Raw genomic sequence first — 13,700 nt, forward strand, 5'->3', positions numbered from 1 at the left:
CCCCTCCAACCATTAGATTGCAGTGAGTGAGCGACAGAGAGGAGGAGCGCAAACATAAAATCATGCCCCCTAGTCAATAGTCAGTTTCAGATGGAAATACGTCACTACACTGAAATAAAGCTGGCAGCAACTTCTGGTTCACGCAGACTTTAAAACAAAGTCAGTGTTGAGCTCAGTTTAGCCTGACAGTTAATCTGCTCTGGACCAAGCTGGGTTTCCCTGCATAAAGTGCCAGAGTGACTGAGCTTGAGCTATGGTAATTTTGCTTTATGGAACCAAATCAAGTGAAAATAAGTCAGACTAACCTAAAAAGCCTGGCTTATTTAGTAAACTTGTTTTATGAAACAGCCCTTAGATGTCTTTCGTGTTTATATTTTAGTTTTCCTTCAGGAAAATTGTTTCAAAATCTTATTTTTCTTTAGTGTTTTAAAATGTTATTACTTTGTCAGACATTATTTTCTCTCTATCCACCTTTTTCCTCAATGCAGAAGTAAGCCTATGAGTGAGACTTCCGTTTCATTAGCCGCTATAGATAAATAATGAGGAAAATAACAATGTGCAGTAAATGGTAAAACTGTTTGCAGTACAGACCAGTGTGTTCTTAATTATGATAACAGATTAAAATAATATGATAGGACACATCAATTGTCAGTATCAAGCAGCAAAACAAACTGTTTTGTACAGCTTAAAATAGCTGGATGCAAATGAGACCGGAAGCTAGACCCATAGAATTTACAAATGGTGTCACCCATTTTTTATGTCAGGAAAAAGGTGGATAGATGTAGATGAATAAAAAGAGGTACCATTCTTTTATGTATTTATTGGTTTATATTTGTATGTATACATTACCATCAGCATCAATAACACATGTAGATGAATATTTGATAACAAGAATTGTAATAACTTTTTTATTAAATTGTAATAATTTTTTTTAGACTACTACCATCATATATTTTCCAAGGTTAACCTTAGTCCTTTCTGCCATTTTCAGTGGATCTGAATAGTTTTCAAACTAAACTATCTGTAAGTTTATGTAGTCTTAAACAAAACTGGCTCTCAACATCTTGAATTAAACTGTATAAACTCACTCACTAGATTTCAGTGTTGGCATTATTCTCCAGGATAATTGTAAGAAATTTGCTGATAAAAACACCATACAGGAAGTTAGTCGTTATCAAGGCAACAGTTTTGCTCAAGGAATTATATAACCTCCAGATATGTATCTAGATGTATGATTATTTTTTTTAATGCAGATGTGGATGAATGTATTGAGATACCAGACATCTGTGGTCCAAACTCAATCTGTATCAACACTGTTGGGAGTCACAATTGTTCGTGCATGAGTGGATATAATGTAACAGATCCAAACCTCCCTATAAACAGCTATAACACATGTGAAGGTATGAGTGACAGCTAATATTTATAGTACAAAATCATGACAAAAAAAGTCACAAGATGCTTATTTGTTTTTCTTTTTTTTTAGTATGTTTCTTCCCCCATTAAAAACAACAACAATTTACACAAGATCTTGTACTAATGTTAACAATTGATTTTTATGTACAGTTTGGACTTGCAAATCTAAGCCTAAAATATACCCGTTTTTCTTTGGTGTTTCGAAATATTGATATTGTACATTCTCAGTTCTTAGTCTCTTTGTGTAGATGTCGATAAATGATTAGAGAAACTACATGTATTTTCATGTTCTTAGATGTTTTTATTTGTATGTTAAATTTGTCTCTCTACAGATATAAATGAATGTCTGTTCAGTCCATCTGTATGTGGTCCAAATGCCAACTGCACAAATGAAAAGGGAAGTTACAATTGCTCATGTCTGGATGGATTCACTGCAACAAACTCAAGTCTCCCCATCAGCAATGATAACACATGTAGAGGTACATTTTATATTTGTTTACCATTACCTTTAATAATTAGATAGAATTTATCAATATGTTTTATACTTTGTATTTAATTTTTTTAAATCAAGCATACTGTTGAACAGATGTCATAGATTGATTTGACCTTCAAATACAGTATATATGAGCGACCCAAACTCTTCTTTTTCTTATAACTTTTTAAAATGTAGATGTGGATGAATGTGTTGAGATATTAGACATCTGTGGTCCAAACTCAATCTGTAACAACACTGTTGGGAGTCACAATTGTTCGTGCATGAGTGGATATAATGTAACAGATCCAAACCTCCCTATAAACATCAATAACACATGTGAAGGTATGATTGACAGCTGAAACCCTGAACAGTTTTTAATTATTTGTACTGTTTGAGTCCTCCATCAACTGTAACCTTTCCCTTTACCAGTTATTTTATTTCAAATATTTATCTTGACTCACCATCAGTGTGAGACGAACTCTCTAAAATGAAACCTTCTAAAAATAATTGCTGATTGTAATATCTCTTTTTCCATAGATGTAGATGAATGTCTGTTCAGTCCATCTGTATGTGGTCCAAATTCCATCTGCATGAATGAAATGGGAAGTTATAATTGCTCATGTCTGGATGGATTCACTGCAACAAACTCAAGTCTCCCCATCAGTACTGATAACTCATGTAGAGGTACATTCTTTATATAATCAGATCTTAAATACTGCAGTTTTGGAATAATTAAGTTTTATTTATTTTTATTTTTTTACTTCATGGTTTTCTTATAATCAGTATTTTTCTCATGTAATCAGGACACCTAGTCGTTTTAGGTTCTTGCCATTTTGCATGCTTCTCAAAAGTTCTTCAAAGTATTTTTTTATATATATATTTTACATCCATTTGTGTGGAAATCAACACCAATGATATTATAAAGGAATTGAAGCGATATCTTTCCAATTATTTGATTTATAAAGATTCAACTTTTTTAAGGTATCATTGGGTCATTGCAAATACTGATCTAAATTCATGCTTAATGCCTTCATATTGTTGTAGAATAGTACAATAATGATTTTTCCAAGGGTTAACTTTGCTCCTTTCTGCCATTTTAAGTGAATCCGTACAGTTGTTTTTTTTTTTTTTTCACTACACTATCTGTAAGTTTGTATAATCTTTACCACAACTGGCTCATAACATCTTTAAACAAATTCTATAAATTTAGATTTAAGTGTTAACCCTGTTTTTCTAATAAATCTGCTGGTGAAGACCATACAGTCAGTTAATAATTATCTGTTCTGCCCACTGACACCAAAATTTTTTAGTATCATTGACATATATATACATATAAAAAGTAATTAAGATGAATTCATTTAAGAACATTTGTGTTCATAATTTTAACTTTTTTCTTTTGAGATACCAGAATTGACCTTCACATATGCATACTCCTCTTTTCTTCTGTAACTTTCTTTTAATGTAGATGTGGATGAATGTGATGAGATATTAGACATCTGTGGTCCAAACTCAATCTGTAACAACACTGTTGGGAGTCACAATTGTTCGTGCATGAGTGGATATAATGTAACAGATCCGAACCTCCCTATAAACAGCAATAACACATGTGAAGGTATGATACACTCTTTTTTCTGAAATTTTTTTCATTTTATTTTATTTTTTCTTCTGTTTTTAAAAATGTTGATATTATACATACTCATTTCTTACTGTCCTTGTAGATTATATAGATGAATGAAAATAGACACCAGGGGGCTGCTTCATAAAAGACACTAAGAAAAGTGGGGATTAAAGTCCAGAACCTGACTTAAAATAACCTAACAAATAAATCAGGGCTAAAGTGATTTCATAAACAACAATTTAAGTTAACACAATCTCACTAATGTTTTAATGTTCTACTGATAACCATAAAGTACAGCTGTCATTAAACCATAGAGAAAGGCTGCATGGCTAGAAACTGCTGATCAACTGAATACGCATGTAGCAGCATATTAAAATGGTTTCAAATATCTTAAAGTCCACATGAAATCAAAATTGACTTTATTTACTTTACTAGCGCACATTTCATAGTCTTGATGTAAACAATTACTGTGCAAATTAATCTGCTGAAAAAAAAATTGTCTTTGTAATCTTTAATCAAAATATGGACATTTACTTCTGCTCTGGAATGGCATTCCTTTTCTGATGATGTCATTTTGACGGCTTGGGCAGAATATTCTTAAACACACCCCTCCAACCATTAGATTGCAGTGAGTGAGCGACAGAGAGGAGGAGCGCAAACATAAAATCATGCCCCCTAGTCAATAGTCAGTTTCAGATGGAAATACGTCACTACACTGAAATAAAGCTGGCAGCAACTTCTGGTTCACGCAGACTTTAAAACAAAGTCAGTGTTGAGCTCAGTTTAGCCTGACAGTTAATCTGCTCTGGACCAAGCTGGGTTTCCCTGCATAAAGTGCCAGAGTGACTGAGCTTGAGCTATGGTAATTTTGCTTTATGGAACCAAATCAAGAGAAAATAAGTCAGACTAACCTAAAAAGCCTGGCTTATTTAGTAAACTTGTTTTATGAAACAGCCCCTAGATGTCTTTCGTGTTTATATTTTAGTTTTCCTTCAGGAAAATTGTTTCAAAATCTTATTTTTCTTTAGTGTTTTAAAATGTTATTACTTTGTCAGACATTATTTTCTCTCTATCCACCTTTTTCCTCAATGCAGAAGTAAGCCTATGAGTGAGACTTCCGTTTCATTAGCCGCTATAGATAAATAATGAGGAAAATAACAATGTGCAGTAAATGGTAAAACTGTTTGCAGTACAGACCAGTGTGTTCTTAATTATGATAACAGATTAAAATAATATGATAGGACACATCAATTGTCAGTATCAAGCAGCAAAACAAACTGTTTTGTACAGCTTAAAATAGCTGGATGCAAATGAGACCGGAAGCTAGACCCATAGAATTTACAAATGGTGTCACCCATTTTTTATGTCAGGAAAAAGGTGGATAGATGTAGATGAATAAAAAGAGGTACCATTCTTTTATGTATTTATTGGTTTATATTTGTATGTATACATTACCATCAGCATCAATAACACATGTAGATGAATATTTGATAACAAGAATTGTAATAACTTTTTTATTAAATTGTAATAATTTTTTTTAGACTACTACCATCATATATTTTCCAAGGTTAACCTTAGTCCTTTCTGCCATTTTCAGTGGATCTGAATAGTTTTCAAACTAAACTATCTGTAAGTTTATGTAGTCTTAAACAAAACTGGCTCTCAACATCTTGAATTAAACTGTATAAACTCACTCACTAGATTTCAGTGTTGGCATTATTCTCCAGGATAATTGTAAGAAATTTGCTGATAAAAACACCATACAGGAAGTTAGTCGTTATCAAGGCAACAGTTTTGCTCAAGGAATTATATAACCTCCAGATATGTATCTAGATGTATGATTGTTTTTTTTAATGCAGATGTGGATGAATGTATTGAGATACCAGACATCTGTGGTCAAAACTCAATCTGTATCAACACTGTTGGGAGTCACAATTGTTCGTGCATGAGTGGATATAATGTAACAGATCCAAACCTCCCTATAAACAGCTATAACACATGTGAAGGTATGAGTGACAGCTAATATTTATAGTACAAAATCATGACAAAAGAAGTCACAAGATGCTTATTTGTTTTTCTTTTTTTTTAGTATGTTTCTTCCCCCATTAAAAACAACAACAATTTACACAAGATCTTGTACTAATGTTAACAATTGATTTTGATTTTTATGTACAGTTTGGACTTGCAAATCTAAGCCTAAAATATACCCGTTTTTCTTTGGTGTTTCGAAATATTGATATTGTACATTCTCAGTTCTTAGTCTCTTTGTGTAGATGTCGATAAATGATTAGAGAAACTACATGTATTTTCATGTTCTTAGATGTTTTTATTTGTATGTTAAATTTGTCTCTCTACAGATATAAATGAATGTCTGTTCAGTCCATCTGTATGTGGTCCAAATGCCAACTGCACAAATGAAAAGGGAAGTTACAATTGCTCATGTCTGGATGGATTCACTGCAACAAACTCAAGTCTCCCCATCAGCAATGATAACACATGTGGAGGTACATTTTATATTTGTTTACCATTACCTTTAATAATTAGATAGAATTTATCAATATGTTTTATACTTTGTATTTAATTTTTTTAAATCAAGCATACTGTTGAACAGATGTCATAGATTGATTTGACCTTCAAATACAGTATATATGAGTGACCCAAACTCTTCTTTTTCTTATAACTTTTTAAAATGTAGATGTGGATGAATGTGTTGAGATATTAGACATCTGTGGTCCAAACTTAATCTGTAACAACACTGTTGGGAGTCACAATTGTTCGTGCATGAGTGGATATAATGTAACAGATCCAAACCTCCCTATAAACATCAATAACACATGTGAAGGTATGATTGACAGCTGAAACCCTGAACAGTTTTTAATTATTTGTACTGTTTGAGTCCTCCATCAACTGTAACCTTTCCCTTTACCAGTTATTTTATTTCAAATATTTATCTTGACTCACCATCAGTGTGAGACGAACTCTCTAAAATGAAACCTTCTAAAAGTAATTGCTTATTATAATATCTCTTTTTCCATAGATGTAGATGAATGTCTGTTCAGTCCATCTGTATGTGGTCCAAATTCCATCTGCATGAATGAAATGGGAAGTTATAATTGCCCATGTCTGGATGGATTCACTGCAACAAACTCAAGTCTCCCCATCAGTACTGATAACTCATGTAGAGGTACATTCTTTATATAATCAGATCTTAAATACTGCAGTTTTGGAATAATTAAGTTTTATTTATTTTTATTTTTTTACTTCATGGTTTTCTTATAATCAGTATTTTTCTCATGTAATCAGGACACCTAGTCGTTTTAGGTTCTTGCCATTTTGCATGCTTCTCAAAAGTTCTTCAAAGTATTTTTTTATATATATATTTTACATCCATTTGTGTGGAAATCAACACCAATGATATTATAAAGGAATTGAAGCGATATCTTTCCAATTATTTGATTTATAAAGATTCAACTTTTTTAAGGTATCATTGGGTCATTGCAAATACTGATCTAAAATCATGCTTAATGCCTTCATATTGTTGTAGAATAGTACAATAATGATTTTTCCAAGGGTTAACTTTGCTCCTTTCTGCCATTTTAAGTGAATCCGTACAGTTGTTTTTTTTGTTTTTTTTTCACTACACTATCTGTAAGTTTGTATAATCTTTACCACAACTGGCTCATAACATCTTTAAACAAATTCTATAAATTTAGATTTAAGTGTTAACCCTGTTTTTCTAATAAATCTGCTGGTGAAGACCATACAGTCAGTTAATAATTATCTGTTCTGCCCACTGACACCAACATTTTTTAGTATCATTGACATATATATACATATAAAAAGTAATTAAGATGAATTCATTTAAGAACATTTGTGTTCATAATTTTAACTTTTTTCTTTTGAGATACCAGAATTGACCTTCACATATGCATACTCCTCTTTTCTTCTGTAACTTTCTTTTAATGTAGATGTGGATGAATGTGTTGAGATATTAGACATCTGTGGTCCAAACTCAATCTGTAACAACACTGTTGGGAGTCACAATTGTTCGTGCATGAGTGGATATAATGTAACAGATCCGAACCTCCCTATAAACAGCAATAACACATGTGAAGGTATGATACACTCTTTTTTCTGAAATTTTTTTCATTTTATTTTATTTTTTCTTCTGTTTTTAAAAATGTTGATATTATACATACTCATTTCTTACTGTCCTTGTAGATTATATAGATGAATGAAAATAGACACCAGGGGGCTGCTTCATAAAAGACACTAAGAAAAGCAGGGATTAAAGTCCAGAACCTGACTTAAAATAACCTAACAAATAAATCAGGACTAAAGTGATTTCATAAACAACAATTTAAGTTAACACAATCTCACTAATGTTTTAATGTTCTACTGATAACCATAAAGTACAGCTGTCATTAAACCATAGAGAAAGGCTGCATGGCTAGAAACTGCTGATCAACTGAATACGCATGTAGCAGCATATTAAAATGGTTTCAAATATCTTAAAGTCCACATGAAATCAAAATTGACTTTATTTACTTTACTAGCGCACATTTCATAGTCTTGATGTAAACAATTACTGTGCAAATTAATCTGCTGAAAAAAAAATTGTCTTTGTAATCTTTAATCAAAATATGGACATTTACTTCTGCTCTGGAATGGCATTCCTTTTCTGATGATGTCATTTTGACGGCTTGGGCAGAATATTCTTAAACACACCCCTCCAACCATTAGATTGCAGTGAGTGAGCGACAGAGAGGAGGAGCGCAAACATAAAATCATGCCCCCTAGTCAATAGTCAGTTTCAGATGGAAATACGTCACTACACTGAAATAAAGCTGGCAGCAACTTCTGGTTCACGCAGACTTTAAAACAAAGTCAATGTTGAGCTCAGTTTAGCCTGACAGTTAATCTGCTCTGGACCAAGCTGGGTTTCCCTGCATAAAGTGCCAGAGTGACTGAGCTTGAGCTATGGTAATTTTGCTTTATGGAACCAAATCAAGTGAAAATAAGTCAGACTAACCTAAAAAGCCTGGCTTATTTAGTAAACTTGTTTTATGAAACAGCCCCTAGATGTCTTTCGTGTTTATATTTTAGTTTTCCTTCAGGAAAATTGTTTCAAAATCTTATTTTTCTTTAGTGTTTTAAAATGTTATTACTTTGTCAGACATTATTTTCTCTCTATCCACCTTTTTCCTCAATGCAGAAGTAAGCCTATGAGTGAGACTTCCGTTTCATTAGCCGCTATAAATAAATAATGAGGAAAATAACAATGTGCAGTAAATGGTAAAACTGTTTGCAGTACAGACCAGTGTGTTCTTAATTATGATAACAGATTAAAATAATATGATAGGACACATCAATTGTCAGTATCAAGCAGCAAAACAAACTGTTTTGTACAGCTTAAAATAGCTGGATGCAAATGAGACCGGAAGCTAGACCCATAGAATTTACAAATGGTGTCACCCATTTTTTATGTCAGGAAAAAGGTGGATAGATGTAGATGAATAAAAAGAGGTACCATTCTTTTATGTATTTATTGGTTTATATTTGTATGTATACATTACCATCAGCATCAATAACACATGTAGATGAATATTTGATAACAAGAATTGTAATAACTTTTTTATTAAATTGTAATAATTTTTTTTAGACTACTACCATCATATATTTTCCAAGGTTAACCTTAGTCCTTTCTGCCATTTTCAGTGGATCTGAATAGTTTTCAAACTAAACTATCTGTAAGTTTATGTAGTCTTAAACAAAACTGGCTCTCAACATCTTGAATTAAACTGTATAAACTCACTCACTAGATTTCAGTGTTGGCATTATTCTCCAGGATAATTGTAAGAAATTTGCTGATAAAAACACCATACAGGAAGTTAGTCGTTATCAAGGCAACAGTTTTGCTCAAGGAGTTATATAACCTCCAGATATGTATCTAGATGTATGATTATTTTTTTTAATGCAGATGTGGATGAATGTATTGAGATACCAGACATCTGTGGTCCAAACTCAATCTGTATCAACACTGTTGGGAGTCACAATTGTTCGTGCATGAGTGGATATAATGTAACAGATCCAAACCTCCCTATAAACAGCTATAACACATGTGAAGGTATGAGTGACAGCTAATATTTATAGTACAAAATCATGACAAAAAAAGTCACAAGATGCTTATTTGTTTTTCTTTTTTTTTAGTATGTTTCTTCCCCCATTAAAAACAACAACAATTTACACAAGATCTTGTACTAATGTTAACAATTGATTTTGATTTTTATGTACAGTTTGGACTTGCAAATCTAAGCCTAAAATATACCCGTTTTTCTTTGGTGTTTCGAAATATTGATATTGTACATTCTCAGTTCTTAGTCTCTTTGTGTAGATGTCGATAAATGATTAGAGAAACTACATGTATTTTCATGTTCTTAGGTGTTTTTATTTGTATGTTAAATTTGTCTCTCTACAGATATAAATGAATGTCTGTTCAGTCCATCTGTATGTGGTCCAAATGCCAACTGCACAAATGAAAAGGGAAGTTACAATTGCTCATGTCTGGATGGATTCACTGCAACAAACTCAAGTCTCCCCATCAGTACTGATAACTCATGTAGAGGTACATTCTTTATATAATCAGATCTTAAATACTGCAGTTTTGAAATAATTAAGTTTTATTTATTTTTATTTTTTTACTTCATGGTTTTCTTATAATCAGTATTTTTCTCATGTAATCAGGACACCTAGTCGTTTTAGGTTCTTGCCATTTTGCATGCTTCTCAAAAGTTCTTCAAAGTATTTTTTTATATATGTATTTTACATCCATTTGTGTGGAAATCAACACCAATGATATTATAAAGGAATTGAAGCTATATCTTTCCAATTATTTGATTTATAAAGATTCAACTTTTTTAAGGTATCATTGGGTCATTGCAAATAATGATCTAAATTCATGCTTCATGCCTTCATATTGTTGTAGAATAGTACAATAATGATTTTTCCAAGGGTTAACTTTGCTCCTTTCTGCCATTTTAAGTGAATCCGTACAGTTGTTTTTTTTTGTTTTTTTTTCACTACACTATCTGTAAGTTTGTATAATCTTTACCACAACTGGCTCATAACATCTTTAAACAAATTCTATAAACTCAGATTTAAGTGTTAACCCTGTTTTTCTAATAAATCTGCTGGTGAAGACCATACAGTCAGTTAATAATTATCTGTTCTGCCCACTGACACCAAAATTTTTTAGTATCATTGACATATACATATAAAAAGTAATTAAGATGAATTAATTTAAGAACATTTGTGTTCATAATGTTAACTTTTTTCTTTTGAGATACCAGAATTGACCTATACATATGCATACTCCTCTTTTTTTCTGTAACTTCCTTTAAATGTAGATGTGGATGAATGTGATGAGATATTAGACATCTGTGGTCCAAACTCAATCTGTAACAACACTGTTGGAAGTCACAATTGCTCATGCATGAGTGGATATAATGTAACAGACCCAATCCTCCCTATAAACAGCAATAACACATGCAAAGGTATTATTGACAGCTAAGTTTTTGAACAGTAACTGTTTATACTGCCTTAATACTCAACTGTCATGTAATGTCAACTGTAACCTGTCCCCTTATCAATTATTTTACTTCAGATATTTATGAATGTCTTGACTCAGTATCAGTGTGTGGACTGAACTCTTACTGTTACCATTACAACGGAAGCTTCTCGTGCTTTTGTTGGGAAGGATATAATGTTTCAGATGTAAATAAAGATGTTTCCAAAAGTAACCCATGCATTGGTAAGTTTTCTCTGATTAATGTTCTGGGTCATGATCTTCAAGTACTATTTATTGGAAACTGCTCTAAAAGATGAGCAGTTGTGCTTTAAATATATTCCTTTTTATAGTTGACTGCTGTAAGATAACAAATGTGTTTCATGTATTTAGGTGTTTGTTAATGAAAACTGTTGATGACTAAAAAATTAACTTAACTTTTTTTTTCATAGATATAAATGAATGTCTGTTCAGTTCATCTGTATGTGGTCCAAATGCCAACTGCACGAATGAAATAGGAAGTTACAATTGCTCATGTTTGGATGGATTCACTGCAACAAATTCAATTCTCCGCATCAACATCAATAACACTTGTAGAGGTATGTTCAGCTAAATAAATAAAAAACTATGTTTTTACACGCCATTAGTCCAATCAGTATGAAGTTTGAGTGTTTCTTTTCCTACTTTGGACATAATATTCTAAATGGAACATTGGATTATAGGAATACTCAAAGTATGTGTTGACCATCTTATATGAATGTGTGACCCTGTTTTTTTTCCCTGTAATGTCTTTTAATCTAGATGTGGATGAATGTGTTGAGATATCAGATGTCTGTGGTCCAAACTCAATCTGTAACAACACTGTTGGGAGTCACAATTGTTCATGCATGAGAGGATATAATGTAACAGATCCAAACCTTCCTATAAACAGCTATAACCCATGCAAAGGTATGAGTGACAACTAATAATTAAAACAATTAATAATTTGTTACTATTTGTTCTGCACAAATCTCCCTTCAGCTATAACCTGTTAGTTTATCAAATTGAATTTTATTTCAGATATTTATGAATGTCTTGATTCAGTATCAGTGTGTGGGCCAAACTCTCACTGTTACAATTACAATGGAAGCTACTCATGCTTTTGTTGGGATGGATATAATGTCCGTGATGGAAATACAGCTATTAGTGAAGACAACCCATGCACTGGTCAGTTTTTCATTATATGATATTGTGCATCACAGTTTGAAAGTCATTTTCAAGTTTTGGTTATTAAATAATTAACAAATTTCTTTCATCATTATTTTGCAAATTTTTGAAGATTCTCATTAAGGATATAACATTTCAGGATCCAGCTATTATTATTGGAAATGCTGACATTTCAACCTAATTTATGTACTACTTCTATAGAGATATTTCTTGTTTTTATAAGTAATCACTTTTTCAAACATATGTATATTTTTGTAGATATAAATGAATGTCTGTTCAGTCCATCTGTATGTGGTCCAAATGCCAACTGCACAAATGAAAAGGGAAGTTACAATTGCTCATGTCTGGATGGATTCACTGCAACAAACTCAAGTCTCACCATCAGCGTCAATAACACATGCACAGGTACATTGTGTTTTCAGATCTGTGAATATTATTTTTTACATGGGTAGTTCTTGTCTTGACTTCTTATTGGCCATTACAGTGTTTAGTCATGCTGAAATCTATGTATTCCATATGTGATTTTTGTTGCATTGCTGCATTCTGTTGTGTCATGTAAATTGTTATTGTAAAGATACACAGATTCATATAGTTGTGTGTGTGTATACTTGTAAATACTACATTCTGGCCCAAATGTCCCTTCAATGATGGTAAAATCTGAAATTTTTGACATTGTGCGGACTGGCCTGTGGTCCCCACGAGGGGGAAATATATTAAAAATAGTAAATGATGGTTATCTGAAAGTGTAACAATGCAAAAAGTTTTTCTGTAAGGGGTAGGTTTAGGATTATGGTTGGGTCATATAAAAAAAATAAGTTTGGGCAGTATAAAAGTAATAGAAGTCTATGGAAAGTCTACACAATTCACAGAAACAGATATGTGTGTGTTTGTGTGTGTGTTTAGAAATTTGTAGCTAAAGTATTAGATTGTAAGGATAGCAACAGAAAGAATATGTTGACATTCATACTGTCACAAATGACTAAAGGTGTTGTTGAGGTTTTCTTCTTTTTTTAATCTAGATGTGGATGAATGCTTTAAGATACCAGACATCTGTGGTCCAAACTCAATCTGTAACAACACTGTTGGGAGTCACAATTGTTCGTGCATGAGTGGATATAATGTAACAGATCCAAACCTCCCTATAAACATCAATAACACATGTGAAGGTATGATTGACAACTGAAGCCCTGAACAGTTTGTTACTATTTTTACTGTCTGAATTCTGTCAACTGTAATCTTCCACTTTATCAATTATTTGATTTTAGATATTCACAAAAGTTCTGACTCATCACTGTTACAATTACATTACTATTACAATGAAAGCTTCTTGTACTCTGTTGTAATTACATTAAATTGAAGTATATTTGTATATTTCTTAATTGTTTCCTCCCCATAGATATAAATGAATGTCTGTTCAGTCCATC

The 13,700-nt window shown here is 32.2% G+C and overlaps 1 protein-coding gene across 1 annotated transcript; it reads left to right on the forward strand.

Annotated features, from left to right (window-relative positions):
* The first annotated feature begins 10,991 nt into the window (after positions 1-10,991).
* LOC132107398 (adhesion G protein-coupled receptor E2-like) lies at positions 10,992-13,459 on the forward strand. The gene is made up of 7 exons (XM_059513615.1): positions 10,992-11,059; positions 11,170-11,316; positions 11,523-11,669; positions 11,872-12,018; positions 12,130-12,276; positions 12,535-12,681; positions 13,296-13,459. Exons 1-7 carry the CDS (start codon positions 10,999-11,001, stop codon positions 13,457-13,459), a joined length of 960 nt encoding a protein of 319 aa, XP_059369598.1. The 5' UTR covers positions 10,992-10,998.
* The last annotated feature ends 241 nt before the right edge of the window (positions 13,460-13,700 follow it).

This window comes from Carassius carassius, chromosome 27 (genome assembly GCF_963082965.1).
Source record: "Carassius carassius chromosome 27, fCarCar2.1, whole genome shotgun sequence".
Classification (NCBI taxonomy): domain Eukaryota; kingdom Metazoa; phylum Chordata; class Actinopteri; order Cypriniformes; family Cyprinidae; genus Carassius; species Carassius carassius.